This window comes from Lipotes vexillifer, unplaced genomic scaffold (assembly GCF_000442215.2).
Source record: "Lipotes vexillifer unplaced genomic scaffold, Lipotes_vexillifer_v1.1 scaffold545, whole genome shotgun sequence".
NCBI classification, from domain to species: domain Eukaryota; kingdom Metazoa; phylum Chordata; class Mammalia; order Artiodactyla; family Lipotidae; genus Lipotes; species Lipotes vexillifer.
Window position 1 is genome coordinate 2003808 of NW_006779129.1, and position 18341 is coordinate 2022148.

Below are 18341 nucleotides of genomic sequence, written 5' to 3' on the forward strand. Positions count from 1 at the left end.
GCGGAGAGAGGCCCCCAGAAGGTTCGGTGTGTGGACAGACGGGAAAACGGGGCAGGAAGGAGCCTCCACGAGACAAGAGGACCTGTCCTCCCGGCTCACAGGCGGTACGGGTTGCTCCCCAGAAAAGGCGCCAAGCGACAGTGACCACAGCGGGTCTGTGCTCGAAACGTCCTCTGGAGCCCTTTCAGATGGGCGCTTCCGAACCACCACGCCTAGTCACCCGGACTCCTGTGTCAGGCAGGGCCACCAGGCAGCATTTGGCGCTGGGAACGGACGGTGATGGAACCGGGGGGGGGTCAGCGTTAAGAGGCAACTCTGAGGGACGAGTGAGGCAGCCCCGGACCGGCCACAAAGGGAGCTCCTCCCAGCCCCGGCTGCGCGGCAGCCCAGGGCCCGGGTCGTGACTGGGCCGCAGCCCCAGGAGATGGCACCGCGGCTCCTTCCCACCGTCCCGTCTCTCACTGTCTACACCCGCTGGAGGGCACCTGGTGGGTGAAGAGGGCCAGGAGTTTCCTGTTGGGGAACCACAGCCCCCAGGGGCCATCGCCCTGAAGTCTGGGCCAGGCCGGAGCGGGGAGGTGGGTCTCAGCGAATGCGAGGCCAGGGCCACACTATCCTCAGGAACAGAAATGTTGGTGGGAGCTGCTCACAGATACGTGGGTCCAGACGGGTGGACGAGGTTTGAGACCAAACGAACGCACGTGCCTTCGGTGAGAATGAAGGCGCGAGGAGCTCACTCAGGGGGAACCTTCCTCCACTGCTCCAACAGTGCTGGACGGCGAGGGACGTCCTGGGGTCCAGCACAGCCTCAGGACCACTGCCGTCAGGTCCACTTAAAACACGGACTCGGCTCCCAGCTAAGACGAAGCAACCGCACGCAGGTTCTCGGGGAGTTTCAACCCGCGAACGTTCAAGGACGACGAGGAGGGGCCCGTACCTGGTTTCGCCCTCAGAAGGCTGCCCCTTGGTGTGGTCAATCACGTGCATCTGAGGGATGTCAGGAGCGAAGATCTGGACCTCGGCCCCCGCACGGCTCAGGTGAACCAGTATCCTGCACAGGAGGGAATCACACCAGACTCTGACATGTGCCTGGCCTAGCTTTACCTACCACCGGGTGTTTAAAAACAGGGTTTTCGGTGACTGACAGGTATACACTTCTCACATAGGTTAACAACCTCCTTGCTTTGCAAAAAGTCACGATCCGCTTGCTGACGACCCAAATGCCCTCTATTTGAGTTCGCTGTCACTGAACTGGCCTGTGGAGACCAGCTAGCCCCCCAAGCTCCCTTTACAAACCAGGCCGTAGGGACGGGTGACCCGGCAACTGTCACAGCCTGGATGTCTGCATTCCCAAGCTCCTTCTGGGTGTTCCTCCCATGGGCCAATCGACAATGGCCTCGAGGGGTTGAGGAGGGCTTTTAGTCTCCAAAGTAAGTTCAGCTCCTGGTCTCCCCAACCTTCCCCTCATGGGGGTGGGAGACATGCAGGCGACCCTGGGGGCTGCTACTGATGCCAGCATCTACCAAGGGTTGCTCTGCGGCAGGTCCGAGTCCAAACACTGGCACGAAATCTGTCCCCGGCAGTGCTGTCACTACCCACTTCCAGAGAGGGAGGAGACACGAGACCCCCAAGACAGATCACAGCCGTCCCCTGGCAGGGCTGGGACCCCTGGACTGGGGTTCAGCTCCTCGGAACCTCGCGGGCACTTGACCTACAACTCCTTGCTCTGCTCGGGAGGTTTCAAGCTGCTGGCTATTCCTCGCCGCCTCCTCTCTCCTGCCCCACCCCGCTCAGCCCCCATCAGGAAACTCCCGGCCCTCTCCACCCACCAGCCCAGCACGCTCTATAAAGTTCAGTTCGCTCTCTGTCCGGCCACCGCCAGCACCCGCTGGCCACGCCCGGCGGCCACCCCCAGCCACCAGCCTCAGGCTCCTCCGGGGACCAGCGAGGTCCCGCGCTTGGGAGGGGTGTGTTCCCCAACCACTACCTAACTCTCCCCTTCAACTAACTCTGAACCTGACAGTCCCTACAGTCCTGCTCACAGGAACTTTGTAAATAAATCGATCAAAGGACAAACTACTCGGCAACAGCTGACAGGCTTCCCCAATGATATGGATCTACAGCGAGGTCACTGCACAGCCCTTAAAAATCATGCTGTAAAGACGGAAAAGAGCTCTCTGATTTCCAACACGCAGGACCGTTTGATCCCAATGTTTACAACACGTGGGTGTGAAAAAACAGCAGGGTAGATGTTAAGTGATTACCACTGTGTGACAGCATCACGAGTGATACTAAAAAGCTCATTTTGTGTCTCCCTGTACGTTACACGCATTGAGTTTAAACACTGTCCTTCGCGCCTCCTTGAGTCTGGTCCAGCAGTCCTCTCTGCCTTCCTAACCAGCAGGAAGGCTTCTCCGAACGGTTCAGGAAGAGGGGGACCGCCCCTCCCGAGGGCGAGCCGCCCAGGGGCTTACGATGAGGCCTCGTGGAGCTCCGTCCCGTCGTAGACCCCGCATCCGGACAGCACCTGCGGGGATGGAGGGCCGGTCACGGGGGTCACGCGGTCCACCGGGAGGGCCGACCGCCTCCCGCAGGGGGAGGGGCCGACCTGGAGGAGACGGAGGTCAGCGCGAGGGAGGCGGTGGGGGGCGGAGGGGCCGCCCGCGGACACGGGGAGGGTGGGAAGGCCGACCTCGGCGCCCCGCCCCTCGTCCCCACGCCCCGCCCGTCCGCTCACCACTGCGACCCTGGCCGCAGGGCGCGGCGCAGAGGCGTGGAGGGCCGCGCGCGGGGACTGCGCCGGTCCGCCGAGGAGCAGCGCACGCAGGCCGGGGCGCGGCGCGAAGGCGGGGGTCACCGCTAGCCTGGACGCCACCAGAGCCCGGATGGCCGCCATCCTGCGCGAGGACATCGGGGTCGCAGGGCCACGGTGAGCGGGGCCGCGCCTGCGCACTGCCGCCGCCCTGCCCGCGAGCGCGCCGGTGGGCGGGGCCACGCCTGCGCAGTCGCCCGTGGCTCGCTCAACCCGGCAAGGGCTCGTGGCTCCGCAGCGGGTCCACGCGGCTTCGGGCACCGACCCCGTCCCGCACCGCGGCGGCGTCGCCGGGAGGCGCGCAGGGTCGCGGCTAACGAGAAGCGCTACTCTGAGATATGGGCTCTGGAGTTAACTTGTGTCGTCATGAGGCCTCAACGTGACTCCGCGACACCGAGTGGCCGGTGCCCAAGTGTCCAGTTCTCATCTGCGCCCCCCCTTTCCCGGCCGCTGAGTCCAGGCCGGAGTGAGGCCCTCCCGCTGCAGCGGCCCGGCGCCCCTCCCCCTGCTGCTCTTCGCCTTTCTGTTGACGTGGGTCCTTTTGTAACCCAGCTGGTTGTGCAGAGGGAAGGCCAGATATGAGGCCAGGTCTTTGCAGAGAAAGAGGTTTATCACAGGGCGGCCAAGCAAGAACGGGCGTAGGGGTGCGGTGCGAAACTCAGATTTGTGTCCCCGGGGGCCGCTGAGGGGGTATTTATCAGGAAGTAGGGAGCAAGAAGGGGAGGGGGCTCGGATATGATTGGTGGAACGTAAGCGTAAGTTGCAGGGCAAGTATCAAGAGCTCTCCTGCGCAGGCGCTGGGGCTGCTAGTTAAGCCTCTGACCGGTCGCAGGTGCAAATTGGCGGTGCGGGGTGTAACTTGCAGTGGGGTTTTGGCCCGTGACGTCTAAAGGTCACTATTGTAGTCCCTCGTTCGAGTCCTTCAGTGTGCCTGCGCCGTGCTCGGTCGGCGGGGCTGTCAGCAAGTTTGTTTCCCTGGTCCTCTGCAGAAGGAGCTTGGGGTTCTCTATGTCATTTTGTTTCTACCTCGTGGGCCTCGTAACTCACGGGCGATTTCAGTCCATGCCTGTCTTTGGATCATTCCTCAATCTTGAGGGATGAGGGTTGAGGGTGACCACCGCTCTAGCGGCTTTCTGCTGCTAAGGGCGAGGCCCAGCAGGGGCTTGAGGAATGAAACAGCATGACGTCTAGCTGTACACGTTCTAGGGTATTCAAACTGGACTGTTGGAGGTGTTGGTATGCCCCCAATTCAGCGTTGACACAACAGAGGAATAATCTGGTGGCCTGCAGTCTTTGAGAGGCAAACTTGACATGAAAATTAAGAATTACAGGCCTAACAGAAGAATCTGCGCTGTGACTAAAGGAAGTGTCAGTGGATGGAGTAAACGGCCGACCTACCACCGGGGAGGAAGCCCTTTATAGAATTCCATGCCTCCGGGGCGCGATTACCAATGCTGTGTCACCAGCTGGCCTGTTGCTGTTATTTCCTTTTCACTGGGTGGTATGTGGTATTTGTCCACGTGCACCAGCAGGCGTTGCAGCCACACAGGCGCCGCCTTGTTCTGCCAAGGGGTAACCGAAGGCTGTTCTGTTATCCATTACTACAGTGGCTATGGAACTCACCATGATCTTTGGTCAGGCTAACTAGAGGCTGGCGTTATGGCCAGTTCCTCCACTGAGGCAGGTAGATTTTGGAGGGTGGCCTCGTGATAGGTACCCCCCTCCCCGTGGGGCTGCTCATCCTGGTGCTAAGCCTGTGCCCGTGATTATTAAGTCTGAGGCCGCCTTTCTTTTGTCTGCTCTCCTGGGGTGGACATGTTACCGACCCTTTTGAGTCGGGCACCAGTAAGTGTCCTTCTGCCCAGTGTCGCTCGCGCCAGTAGACAGAGACCAAGTTCAGTTGAGAAGCAAAGGAAAGCTTTATTCTTCGATCGAAGAATGGAGAGATGGGAGCTTGCCCTACAGCACAGGGTCTCCCCTGAAAGGCCCAGGGGGTGGTGCTGCTTTATAGGGTTCTGGCAGAGGTGGGGGTGGGGTCATTGTGGGTCAGGCGGGTGCAGCACTTCTGCTCGCGGCTCACCCAGTCTGGCCGTCAGGCAGAGCCGCTTTGCACTGGGAACGCTAATCCGACATGTTAGGTGGGAAGCCTCTGCATACAGCCCCCTACAGGCAAGTAAAACTAGAATACACACAAAAGAGGTTGGACTGTATCCCCTGGATTCCATCTTATTTTTCCCGGGACCCCAGTGGGCTTTGCTGGGGACATTTCCTTTAGGTTGTGTCTCTCTGGGCCCCACAGAGGAACACATCCTCCTGGTGTCCACATCGTCATCCACGTGTGTTTCTGCAGAGGCCAACGTTGGGCTGGGGCCGAAAGTGGGTTAGTGGCATGTGAGTGACGTGAGAATGGGGCCAGCTCGTAGGGTCTGGTGAGCTGCAGGCCTCTTTGTTTGGGGCCCTATTACACCAACTCTTATTTTGGTGTGCTTGACCCATTTTTGCCATTTGATGGGCTCTTGGTAGCCAGTGTGCTCTAAGGCCCTCCAGGCATGTTGGGACTATCCTTGGAAGGCTAGACCATCTTTGGTTTGGGTCAGTCCCTCTGCTGACTCATTTTGGACTCCTCCGCAGAATAGTTACAAGTTGGAAGGTTATAGTTTTCAGTGGCTCCCACTTGCTAGGGTGTCCTGGCTTGTGGATGAACGGTGGTCCGAGCTCTGCAGGGAGGCATTTAAGTGCATCGTTAAGTGAACTGTAGAGGGTGCAAGGGCAGGTCAGATTACACAACGGTTTTGCTTCAGGAGTGGGTATTAGGGTAGCCTCTTGAGGAAGGTCAAGGTTATATTATTTAGTCCTCCTTTAATCATTAGTGGGGAAGCCTGGGAGAGGGCTGGCAGGGCTGAGTGTCTCTCTCCCCAGCTGGGGGTTAAGATGACAGACCCAACACTGCCTTTCACCCCCTGCCGCAGTGGCTTTTGAGAGGTGAGTCAGAGTGTTTGTGTCCCAAGCTCGGTGTGTGACAACCCCTGCCGGGAAGATGGGAGGAGAAAAACAGGGTCCATCCCGGTTCCTTTCGGGACCACGGGGATAGTCTGCAGATGAGTTATTTGCATCTGAAAATACACACCTATCAATGTATTTATTTTCTACCTTAATACCCAAGAACAGAAGAGGCTCTGATAGACACCATTATGTTTACAAAGGAAATGACTCCATCCCAAGACAGCACATGAGTTTCATAAGCAGACAGAAGAGCACACAGCCCCACCACACTACCAAGAACCTGCCTGCCATCCATCCTAATAATGGTCCAGTGACCCGTGGCCGCACCTCTGGTGACCTGCAGGCTGGGGCCTGTGTCCTGACCCTGGAAGCTGTAGCTACCAAGGGACCAGGGGCCTGGCTGTGGTCTAGGCTGCCCTCACAGTGACCCTTCCCGAGGGGCATCGCAGGATGGAGTCTTCCTCTCAGAGCTGGCCAGCAGGTCTGATGGGTCTCCCTGGAAAGCCTGTCCAGGCCCAGCCCCAGGCCCCTCTCCAAGGTCAGAGTCAAGCAGATGTTCCCTGCCGGACCCTGTGCAGGGACGATGGGGCTGGCAGCCTAGGCTGGGGCCGTGAGGGCGAACCACCTACCCTGCTCACCCGTTCCCTGGCACAGAGGTGCCAGCAGGCAGGTGGCCCTGATCCCCCAGCACGACAATCACACCAGGATACATTACAAACATTTCAAATTCAGAGCTCAGACTTAATACCTACATTGTAGAGATACACGTTATCAAAGCTTTATATTAAAAACATAAAAACTCATACAAAGTTTGAGTCTATACACGTGAGCCCATTCACCTCTCCGCAAGGTGCTTTCGACGGCAGATGCTCCTGGGCCCCGGGTGCCAAGCCCGTGCCTGCCAGGGACCCGTGAGCTCACGCACTGACCCAGTGGCCGCGTCTGGTCCCTGCAGAAGAGCGAGTCCTGGCGGCAGTGTCCTTGCGTCCTGGCTGCCCCCCGTGGTGGAGGTCCCACCTTGCCCAACATCCCAGCCAAAACCAGCAGGGCTGCAGGCGGCCAGCTCTACGCCAGCGGCCCGTCTCCATCCCCAGGTCCTCTCCTGAGCAGGTGGAGGCTGTTGTCATCGCCCTCAGGTGCATCTGCTTCCGGCTCGCTGCCCGGCGGTTCAGAGGGCCGCTTCAGGCCCCGCTGCTTAGAGACGGCCAGAGCGTACTGCAGATTGTAGCGGTTCCAGTCACAGCTGCCAAAGGCACACAGGACTCACATTAGTAAGACCGACGCTGGGGCCTTCTGTCCCCAAATTATAGACAACACAGAGAGCGGCCCTGGCGTGGAACCAACTGGAACCTGCTGGTGACAGTGGAAGCCCCGCCCTGCCCATCAGCCACTCCCGAGACACGTACAGTTTGGAGACGTCGTCCCAGTGGCGCTGGATGCTCTTCTGAAGGAACTGAACTGCCGGCAGCAGTGTCCCCACTCTGGAAAGGACACCTCCCTCAGCGTGGGCGGCCACCACGAGGCCACCCGGACCTGCTCTACGCTGTACGCTTGTAGAGCCTCCCCGGCCTGTGCATCCACACAGACAGCTGACCCAGTGACAGGTGTGGCCAAGGGAGCGGCGGGCCGTACCTGGACTTGAGCTTCTGTCCGTGGGCCATAAGCAGTTTCTGAGTCCATATGAGGTAGAATTCTAGATGGCGAGACTCTTCGAAGGATGAAGCTAAAAATTCCAGCGCTTTCTCCACGTACAAGTCAGGCAGGGAGGAGCTGATGACCTCAACTGGAAGAGAAGGAGGAAAGTCCCACTCAGCCCACAAAGAACCTGTCAGGAGAGATGCGCTCACAGCTCTGCACGTGCAGAGACACGGCCGCCGCGTGTGGCCGCAGGGCCCCCTCGGCCCCGCGGGCCTCCCCAGCCCTGGCCCGGGCTCACTCTCGTCCCAGGGCACCGACTCCAGGGCCTCCTGCAGCAGCTTCCTCTCGTTGAGCCGGAAGGCCATGAGGATGGCCCTGGTGAAGTCCCGCTGGCACAGCGCCGCCCGGATCTGCGCAGGCGTGACGCTGGTGTCCAGCTCGAACGGGTCAAACAGCATCCGGGTGTCCAGGGAGTAGATAAGGAGCCCCTCGGTGGTGGTGGCCGCCCAGCAGCGCCCTGGGAAATCAAGCGGACTTAACAGAGGCTTCCTGAACGTTTATTTCCGCTTTTCCCCATTTTTTTGAAGAACAGATACTGAATACGTCCCCGGGGTCCTGAGTGCAACAACGGGGAGGAAGCCTGGGGGATGCCGGCCCCTTGGGAAGGAGCGCCCCGTGAGGATCAGCCCGCTGCAGCCCCGTCCTGCTCCCTCCCCGGCCAGAGACTCCTGGGTCGGCCCGACAGGCACACGGGCAAGCACTCAGGGCAGGTGCCCACCTCCCCGCTTGGAAGCTGGGCACGTCTGAAGCCACAGCTTCCATGGCCGCCCGCCAGCGGGGACAGAGATGGCCACGTGTTACGCCCGGGGGTCGGCGGTGCCCAGAGCCGGCCAGAGGCTCCGTGCTGCCCTCGCCCCGGGAGGGGGCTGCCAGGCCCACCGTGCACACCGCAGGCCCGGAAGGGACCAAGCCCGCCCCTCCCACATCAATGACCTGACGCCCAGGGCGCACCGGTGGGAGAGAAGCGGAGCGAAGTCACCCTGATCTCAGGTTTGAAGTGCCGGGAGCTCATGTCACCTGGGAACAGAGGCACCGCCCGTCACAGGGAAGCACACCCCTCACCACTCGCCCCACGAAGGGAGGCCCGTCCTGCAGAGCCAGCAGGGGCAGCAGCCCCGTGTCGGGGCCTCAGGTGCTGCTGCACGGCCGCTGCAGGCCTCCCCGCACGAGCCCTCAGGCTGAGCGCTCTCTGGGCTCCGGCCTAGCCAGCAGCCGGCTTGGCCATTCCGGAGAAAAGCCCTGCCCAGCCCAGGCTGCGAGGCAGGTGGTTCCAGCCCCTCAGGGCCCTCAGGCCGGGGAGGCTGCCAGCCCGACACTGGGCTTGCCCTGAGGCCCACGTGGGGACAGGCGCAAGGCACAGGGCTGGGCACCAGCCAGATGCCCAGCCACTCGCAGGGGGGACCCCGCGCCCTGGCCACCAGCGCCAGAGTTCCTGGACGTCAATCGCTGCAGCCCTGATGAGAGCAACACCGCCCGCCATCCCCCAGGAAAAGCAGGTGGTGAGCAGGGTGGCCTGCTGTGCCCTGGCCAGGGGGACACAAGAGGACCCTCTGCTCACCCTTCTTTACGCCCGGCAACGGTATCGGGACCCCGCCCTCCTCCATGGCGTCTTGGTCGATGAGTGCCAGGTTGCCAAACTCTGTCATTTTCCTTCGGTTCAAAAATTCCTAAAGGGCAAAACCCGGACATCTCACCGCGGGAGGTGCAGCGAGGGTGCGCTCGTCTGCCCCAGCTCCCTCCTGTGCCACCAACACAGGCTGGGGGGCGGCCAGCCCTGCCTGGAACCCCACGGGGCACATGGAGCCCGAGACAGGACACGGCGGAGCCTCCCCTGGGCTCCCGCAGCCAGCCCCGTGGGGGGCGGATTCTCTAACCCGACAGCCGAAGTGAAGGGCGCGCGTGAACCTGCAAGGGAGCCGCACATGGGGTGCCGTCTGCTGCCACCTGCCACAGCCCGTCCTACTGCACGTCCCCTTGCACATGACAAGGACAGCCCACCCCGGAACACCCAGGAGGGGGCGGGCTTACAGCCGCACGCAGAAGCCCCTTGCCTGGCAGGGGAGCCAGAGCAGGTGAAGCCAGGCTGGCACACCTGTCCAGGGGCCACGCCAGGGCCACGTGGAGCCGGGGCGTTCGCAGGAGGGACCACACAGGGGCCCCGGGCCGCCCCGGGCCCTGCTCTGCGGCCTGGCGGCGCTCGCTCACCTCCATGGCGCCCAGGGAGTGGTTGCAGGAGATCTCGAACTTCTTCCTGAGGATCTGCTCCTTGGCGTGATAGATGCACACAAACGCGGACGCCCCGCCCGCCAGGACGCTCTGGCCGTCCGCAGAGTAGCACAGAGTGGTGAAGGCCCTGCACAGAGGGGACGTGGCCTCAGCTGCCACCCAGAAGGTGAACAGCACCCTCCCCAGCATCCTCCAGGGCTCTGGCCTAAACCCCGCAGGGTCGGAACCTTGGCCCAGTCACCAGGCTCCTTCTGGGCAGCACAGCCCCTGGAGGAGGGGCAACGCTGCAGCCTCGGAGCCGCAGGGCAGCTCCCAGAAGGGCCGCGGGGAGGGGCCCGCCTGCCCCGCTCACGGCGGCGTTCACAGGGGCGTCTCCTCAGGCCCGCAGGACCAGAAACCTGGCGCTCACTGCCCTGCTGGCTCCCGGGACTCGAGACGGTGACCTTGGATCGGGCAGAGGATTCTTAGATACAACACCGAGAGCACAAGTGACAAAGGAAAAAATATACAAGTGGGCCTTTGTCACAATTAAAAACGTGCTTCAAACACCACCTTCAAGAAAGTGGAGACGAGCCACAGGAGGAAGAAGCCACTTGTGAAGTGCTTATCTGCCGAGGGCCTTGCGCCTCAAGTACACGAAGAGCTCTTACAGCTCAGCAATACGGACGGCCCATCAGAACAGACAGATGCCCTGGAGAAAAAGTTCTCCACAGCCCACACACAAATGGTCCATCGGCACGTGAAAAGATGCCAAGAACATCATTGCTCAGGGAGATGCAAACCAAAACTATGAGGCACCAGCTCACACCCACCAGAACAGCTGGAATTTTTAAGAACAGGCAGGAAGGAGCATTGCCAATGATGTGGGCACAGCGGAAGCCCCTGCCCTGGGGGGATGTAAACTGTGCAGGCTCCTTGCAAAACAGTCGGGCTGGGGGTGTCCTCAAAAGGTGAAAGAGAGTCACTAGGGGGCCTGGCCATGACACTGGCAGGGGTGCACCCGAGACAACTGAAAACAGGCCACAGGTTCTGGTCCTCGCGGGGGGAGGACGCAGAAGCCTGTTCATCCACACGGACCCCGCCAACACCCTGCTCCCTCCGGGGGGCTCCCGCTGAGGAGCCCCTGGGCTCTGGGTCAGCCCCACTGAGCACTCACTTCCCCTTGGCCGAGTGCTTGGCAGTGATCTTGTCCAGCTCCTTCCTGCCCGTCTTGAGGTCGTGCCTGCCCTCGATAGAGCCCGTCTGCACCGCGTTTTCGGGGTCCCAAAAGGTAATCTGAGAGTTCAGCGTGGCCACGGCCAGCTCGGCACCGTCAGGGCGAAAGGTCACGGCCAGAGCTGAGAAGAGGTGCAGAATCAGGGCCGAGGAAGACCCTGGGCTCCGGCTGATGGGCCACACTGAGCTGTCCTCGTCCCGGCACCCTGAGGGCCTGGGGGCCGCAGGACGCGCACGAGGCATAACCGAGTGAGGGCGACCCAGGGGAGGGCTCTGGGCAGGAGGCGTCACGTGGAGGTCATGGGCGGGCCAGAGACGGACTAGCTGGAGGCGGGGGTGGTACAGAGGCCCCCAGAAGACGCAGGGGACCAGTGGCTAAAAGCCTGAATCAGAGCCGGGTCGGGTGGCAGGAAGCAGAGACCACCAGAGACCAAGAGCTGCGCGGCCAACGACCGGGTTCCGTGAGGGCCAGACACGGGCAGCGCAGTCTTCGCCGTGACCCATCAGCTCTGCAGCCCAGCCGGCTGCGCACCAGGACGCTTTGCCCCCAAGCACAGGCGGCGGGGCTCCAGGACAGGGCCTCAGGCCCAGGAAGCTGCTACAGCAGGGCCCCCGGCTTGCTCCCCTGGGGGAGCCCAATGCCAAGTGACAAAACCAGGCCGCCAACCCTAACAGCCCACGGCGCTCGGAGCCCTGGGTTTATCCAACCACGCGCCCGAGACCGGGCTTTCCCCCTGGTGCCCAGCAGCCGCTTACCGTCGGACGTGAGGGCCAGCGTCTCTGTGGTCCTCCAGCTATCCGCCATGTCCCACAGACGCACCGTCCTGTCCCAGGAGGAGCTGGCCAAGACCGACTTCATTGGGTTAAAACACAGACCACTGATGGGCCCCTCGTGGCCGGACAAAACCTACGGCCGTTCAGAAAAGAGCTCTGAGGACGAGAGACGCCCAGCAGGCCGCCCCGGGGTGCAGAGGCCGTGGCCGCTGGGCTGCGGTGTGGGCCAGGAAGGGGAGCCCGCCCAGGAAAACACGTGTAAACGGTGCTGCCCGTGCCCAGGATGTGACTCTGTCCCCCATTCCTCTCAGGTCAGCCAAGCCCCCTCCCCACACCCCAGCCCCCAGCCAAGAGCACAGCTCCTGGACTCGCGGCCCTTACGTCGAGGAGCCTGCCCGTCTGCATGGACCAGATGAAGATCTCAAAAGAGTCCTGGGCCCCAGCAGAGACGATGTCCCCGCTCGAGTTCACGGCCACGCAGGAGAACTGGGTGGGGCGCGGGGACGTGAAGGTGCGGAAGTTGCGGTACCTGCGGGAAGAGAGCCCGGCTGGGACGGTCCCGGGCGCCCACGAGCTCTCGTGGGCCTCACCCTGGGTCTGACCGACGAGCCCAGAACCCTCAGCCTCGCTCTCACAGCCCAGCACGTGGGGAGAGGCTGCGGGGCAGGCCTCCCCGCAGAAAGGTCACCTGTGAAGGTCAAAGGCGCGCACGGTCCCGTCCATGGAAGAGGTCACGATGACGTAGCCAGTGGTGGTGAAGGTCACGCCGGTGACCCCACTCGAGTGCTCCGTGAAAGTGATGAAGCAGAAGCCGCTGAGGGTGTTCCACACCTTGACCTGTGGCGGGTAGCGCCATGGCTCAGGACACCCCACGGGGGTGCCCCTGCGAGCGAGGACTGGGGCGCTGCGGGGGGCAGCCTCCCACATCTGAGAGCGGCTGCTGGCGCCATGGACCCCTTAGACGTGCCCAGGAAACAGAGCCAAAAAGGGGGAAACAGACACCCAAAGCCTCTCCACTCAGACCGGGCAAGTCTGCAAACGGCCTCTCAGGAAGCCAGATGAGGCGGGGTGGGCTCTGGAGCTCCAGGCTGAACCCCACGTCAGGGCCTGGCCACGGTGCTGCACCCCGCCTCAGCCAGGCCAGCAGAACGGGGACAGGACCCCTCGGGCTCGCCCTCGCCACCCCTGTGGCCCACCTTGCTGTCGTCCCCGCCGGTCACAATGTACTGCCCGTCGGGGGAGTAGGCCAGGGACACCATGCTATTGAAGTGGCCCTGCTGCTTGAGCACGTAGGACTCGCTCTGCCACTCCCACACCAGCAGCTGGCCCAGGCCTGCGGGGCACACAGGGACTGCTCGTGACACCGCTCGCCCATCTCGGCCTGAGGCAGGTGCCGTCGGCCTCCGCCTGAACAAGGGGCCCCAGCACGGAGACGCCAACCTCCCGGGTCACCCGCCAGAGGCCAAGGCGACAGGCCAGGTGCTGCCGAGGGAGGCCAGAACTCAGCCGGCAATGGGACTCAGGGCTCAGAGGAGCCTTTGTGCAGGAAGCTTCAGCGGCTGCTCCTTCGTAGGGAGCCACCTGGCTGCTGGCCTGGTGCGGCACCTTGTGGGGAGTCAGGATGGCTGGCAGGCTTCCCGGAGGAAGAGTCCCGCTCCTGTCCTCACAAACCCTGGTACCAACCTGAGCACCCAAAGGCGATCCAGTCCCCAGAGCCGTTGATGGCGATGGACGAGACCCTCTGATCCGAGACACTGCGGAGAAACGCGGGGCTCGGTCAGCACAGCAAGGGCCCCCATCCCTTCCCCGGGGTGGCCGTGCGAGTGAGGACAGGGCCAGGTCTCCCCGCTAGCAGCACCCACTTCCTCCCCACCCGTTTACTACACAGACGATTCACTTCACCGAGTGCATCAGAAAACCCAGAGTTTTCTCGCCCCGCGTTCAAAACCTCGAAGCTGCGTGCCTTCGGGAAACCAGTGCTTTTAGTTTTCTCAACGTTCCAAATGTGCAGGAGAAAAAGGAGAGCGGGAAATAAAAACAAAGTGATCTTACATGTGGAACCAAAGCTCCCTTTGACTGGGCGGGTGGATGGGGCCGAGGGGACTGCACGTCTGAGATGGGGGCAGGGCAGCAGCGCCCCCAATCTCTCTAATCCAGGAGGGAGGAAGGTGCAAGTGTCCTGGGAAGCCATCCGTGCGGCTGGCGGCCACTCCACGGCCCTCGGTCCAGACGGGCACAGCACGGCTTCCACCTTCCCCCACTGCCTGCCGGTGGACTGAGAGCGCGCACACGCGCACACACGCACACACACACAGAGGCATGCATACACACACACGCACGCACACACGCATGCACACACGTGACCACACAGCAGAGTCGCAGACCTCAGGGAGTGGATGAGGTTGAACTCGGGGAGCTCGTGAAGGTGGAAGATTCCGGAAGCAAAACCAGTGACCAGGAGGCGGGCCGCCTTGTGATACGCTGCGGCGGTCAGACGCGTGAGGTCTCCTCCTGCGTTGAAGAAGTGCCTAGGCAGGCGGCGGCACGAGGGCTGTAGGAGGAGGGCCAGAGCGCCCCACCGACCCCCAGGGCGTGCGGAGGGCAGCCTGCCGGCAACGCCCTCTGCCCCTCTTCCCGAGGACGAGCTGCTGCGCCCTCGCGCTCGCAGCTCTGCGCTCCCAGCTCCTGACCCGCGGTCCGCCTGGGGCGCAGGGGCAGGAATCACAACGCAGCCCCAGGGGGCGCAGGGCCCACCCCGTGCAGGCGGGGCACCTACTTGGCCGCCCGCGAGTACGTCACTTTCCCCTGCTGCTCCTCGGCAGCCGGCACGGCCTTCCCGTGGACGGTGGTCTCCCTCTCCGCCCCGTCCTCCCTCTGCAGCAGGTCCGCCTTCCAGCCCGCGGGGGCTTTCAGCCTCAGGCCCTCAGGGGGCGTGTCACACTGCCACACGCACAGGGCGCCGTCCTGGCTGAGCGTGTACAGCTGCGGAGGGAGACGCGACAGCCTGGGTCACCCTGACCCCCAGCCCACGGCGGCCCAGGCCGTACAGACACCTCCCAAAAGCCTGCCCCAGCTACCGCAGCCCCGGCCTCCCCAGGGCACCGGGAGCAGCCTCAGGGGAGGGCCCAGCGCCCACTCGAGGCTGTGACCGGGGACGTACGTCCAGGCTGCTGGACTCGAAGAAGCAGCCCACGATGGCGTCCTTGTGTCCCCCCAGCGCGTAGTAGATGAGGTTGTCCCACCGCTCGGCCCCAAACACCCACGTGGACATGTCTTTGCTCCCGACCGCAAAGCACCTGGGGGACAGGGGAGTCGCAGCTCAGCCTCGGGCTCGCAGTGGGGTCCCCGGGCACAGGGGAGACGCCCAAGGCTCCAGGCGGGGACAGCTCTGGTCTGCTGCATCCACCTGTGCTTCTCCCGGGACCAGGAGCCTCACTGCACGTGTGTCACTGTCCCTCGGAACAAAGCAGTCTCCCAGCGGGGGGCAGCCCAGGGGAGCCTGAGAACCGACCACTGAGCCCGTGGGGGGCTGCCCGGGGACGCTGCTCTTCATGCCTCCCTGACCCGCCCGCGATCCCAGGACCTGCGGAAGGGCAGGAAGGCTTGGCTACGGGGCGCCTGGTCCTCCCCGCAGACCCACCCCCGAGGAGCCCACCCGCGTCTCCCGCGGACGCCCTGCGCGCCTGGGGGCCGCGTGCCCCGCGCCGTGGCCAACCACGTGAGAACAGCCCGCCTGGTGTATGAACTGGCAGCCACCACCAGCCTCCCCTCCCACTCGCGGCGCCCAGAACCCAGGGCAACGGAGACACAGCCAGCCCCTCTCAGGGACGGCTGGGCCAGTCTGGCCCGGAGGCTGGGCCACTGCACGCTGGCTTATCGTGGTCGCCACCCAGGGCCGCGCTCTGCTCTGGTGTCCGGTCACAAGGGCCAGACAGACCTGACTCAGACCCAGGAGCCAGGCCTGCGCCCCGTGCCACACGAGGCTCGTGAGAGACCATTTGAAAACAAGACGAGGATGCGACAAGTCACCCCGAGTTCCCCAGCAAGGTGCTGTTTACAGGTTCCCCTCGGGCCCCTCCTATGCCCAGCCCCACCCCGACCAGTCCTCACCGGGAGTCGTCTGTCCAGTCAATGCACGTGGTCTCGTCATACGGCCCGAAGTAGGTTTTGTCCAGAACAAACGCGTTGAATTCCCGCTTCCTCCCAGGGGCGTGGTACATCTGAGCAAGGTTGCCTTTGGTGACGACAAATTTCCTGCCGCAGAAACGGGTGCCATCACCATCCAACGCCAGTGAGGGCCCCGAGCCCAGCTCAGAGCTCCAGAGAGGGCCGCTCTCCCGCTCCGAGGCCAGCCCTACAGGCGGCGAACCGGAAGCCCTAACCCTGCCTCTCACGGGCCCCGACTCCCCCCTTCTCCGGGCGAACAGAGTCAAGGGAGAAGTGGACAGACCCTGGGCCCTGCCACACCTCTGCCCTGGAGCACAGGCCCCTCAGGTCCTCCCGCCGGCCCAGGGGGTGGTCACCAAGGCCAGACCAAGCTCAGAAAGCCCTGGGTGGAACCGAACACAAGACACAGACAGGCCCTGTGACAGGACCCGGGCGCGGCCCCTGCGCAGGACGCCTTCTCCGGGGTCTCTGAGGGTGGATGTGGGGTAGCCGCCCCTTCCACGGCACAGCCGGCCAGCCTGGGCCTGAGCAGCCGGGAAGAGCGCCCCTTCCCACAGCCCTGGAGCCCAGGGCAGGCCCGGGACTCGCCACGTGCTCCTCCCAGCGGGGTCAAGGCCGCGGGCCAGTGCCGCTCAGCAACAGGGCTCCTCCATGACCCGCTGTCTGGGGGCACAGCTTCCCTGGGGGCGGTTCTGGACGAGAACCTGCAGAACCTGCCACTTGAGGTGTGAGCGCCAGCCTTGGGGGAGGAGGGGGGGGGCCTGCGCAGCCCAGACCCGGAGGGGGACCCAGCGGGGCAGGGGCTCGGGGACTGTCTGTGGCCGCCGCAGCGACGTCCGAGCCCACCAGGCGCGAGGGAGCCTGCAGCTCGACAGCTCCCGCCGCGCCCGCAGGTGCGTACCTGCCATCGGGGGAGAAGGAGACGCTGTGCACAGCGCCCTTGAAGTGGAAGCGGTGCAGCACGGCCCTGCAGGTCAGGCTGGCGAGCAGCGCGTCGCCCCCTGCGGGAAGGGAGAGCAGAGGGAGGCCCCGCACGCCGCACGCAGGCATCAGGTCGTGAGGCCCAGCCCCGCGGTGCCGGTGGCACACGGCCAGGGAGGACACCCCGCGTGCCCTCCCGAGGCCCACCGGGGCGCCAGACACGGAAGCAGCCGAGGGGACCATGCGGGCCTGGACCCCCAGGGGTCTTAGTGTCGGCCTCGGGTCAGCTGGACACCCGGCCTGCAGCCACCACCCCATGCCGCCGCCCCCTGTCGGCCGAGGGCGGTTACCTTCATCCACAATGATGGCAAGGCGGCCGTCTGGGGACAGCCCCACACACTTGATGTTGAACCGAGTGGCCAGAGGCAGAGTGTCGGACTTGTTGCTGGGAGACAAAAAACCAGAGCTGAGCTGCTGCTCTTGTGTCATCGGGCGGGGGCGGGGACCGGGCCAGCCCGGACCAGCAGCGCCGCCCCTGCACCTGTCCCCCCGCCCCTCCAGGCCTGCCAGAGCCCCGGACTCCTCAACCGCCCCTCCCTCGACAGGGAGAAGTAAGACAACGTCCTGGAGAGAATTTCGCCAAGCACGTAAAAACCTTAAAAGTGGGTTTCGGACGTGTCAATTTTGCTTCCGGGACCTCATCCTGAGAGGACCCTGGAAACACAGAGTCAGGAAACCAGAAACAAGCCAGCTGTCCAACGGGAGGGTGAGCTCAGGGACAGCATGCCCGGTAAAGCTTTTTGCAGAAATGCAAAAACACAGAAAAATGGAAAGCTAAGTAAAAGTAAACAACCACCGGATTACATTCTAATTTTGCTCTTCATCATATAGTGCCACCACGTGGTCATTCCTCTAGATAGCACCGTCACTATCGACACCAGTGATGACCCCGCCAGCAGCTGGCCCTGCACTTCAGGAAACAACTCGCAAGCAAGTACTACGGCCCCATCTTACAGACTTGGAAACGGAGGCCTGCAGAGACCCAGGCAGCCTCTGCAACAGGAGGGTCTTGCCCAGGCCACACATGTCTGCAAAAGGGTGACAGCCTCCCCACGAGAAGACAGAAATGGAGCCACGTACTTGCTCAGCAGGAGACAGAGTGAACCTGAGCACACAGAGCCGGTCCCGGCGAGCACGCTGGCCCGACGGCAGTCCAGGGTGGCTCCCACACCCCAGGCACCCCCTCCCAAACGTTTCAGCCAAGCGGCACGCAGCTACTACCCTGAAGGGAACAGCAACAACCTCATTACATGGGTTCAGCTGAGAGACGAGAAAGAAGAAATCAGGATCCCTACTGCCAGTCCCACTGCTGACCTGTCGGCACTATGTAAATCCCAGAGCCCCATCAGGGGCTTTGTCTCCATCGCCTGCTTAATAGTAACAGGCGTGCTATTAAAAAGAGAGGTGAGGGCTTCCCTGGTGGCACAGTGGTTGAGAGTCCGCCTGCCGATGCAGGGGACACGGG

General features: G+C 63.1%; 2 protein-coding genes across 2 annotated transcripts in view; both read right to left on the minus strand.

Annotated features, from left to right (window-relative positions):
* Positions 1-2896, minus strand: part of GATD3 (glutamine amidotransferase class 1 domain containing 3) — a 10263-nt gene extending 7367 nt beyond the window's left edge. The window contains exons 1-3 of the mRNA XM_007452513.1: positions 2738-2896; positions 2475-2527; positions 905-1051 (exon numbers count right to left, since the gene is read on the minus strand). Of these exons, the coding sequence (XP_007452575.1) occupies positions 905-1051; positions 2475-2527; positions 2738-2896 (359 nt within the window). The remainder of the gene's footprint in view (positions 1-904; positions 1052-2474; positions 2528-2737) is intronic.
* Positions 2897-6880: 3984 nt separating this feature from the next.
* Positions 6881-18341, minus strand: part of PWP2 (PWP2 small subunit processome component) — a 14040-nt gene continuing 2579 nt past the window's right edge. The window contains exons 3-21 of the mRNA XM_007452495.1: positions 17167-17261; positions 16797-16896; positions 15839-15982; positions 14889-15024; positions 14505-14710; positions 14113-14256; positions 13412-13482; positions 12925-13061; positions 12417-12565; positions 12110-12257; positions 11711-11861; positions 10896-11076; positions 9719-9866; positions 9072-9180; positions 8465-8530; positions 7752-7970; positions 7448-7598; positions 7222-7296; positions 6881-7058 (exon numbers count right to left, since the gene is read on the minus strand). Coding sequence (XP_007452557.1) covers positions 6881-7058; positions 7222-7296; positions 7448-7598; positions 7752-7970; positions 8465-8530; positions 9072-9180; positions 9719-9866; positions 10896-11076; positions 11711-11861; positions 12110-12257; positions 12417-12565; positions 12925-13061; positions 13412-13482; positions 14113-14256; positions 14505-14710; positions 14889-15024; positions 15839-15982; positions 16797-16896; positions 17167-17261 — 2608 coding nt within the window. The remainder of the gene's footprint in view (positions 7059-7221; positions 7297-7447; positions 7599-7751; positions 7971-8464; positions 8531-9071; positions 9181-9718; positions 9867-10895; positions 11077-11710; positions 11862-12109; positions 12258-12416; positions 12566-12924; positions 13062-13411; positions 13483-14112; positions 14257-14504; positions 14711-14888; positions 15025-15838; positions 15983-16796; positions 16897-17166; positions 17262-18341) is intronic.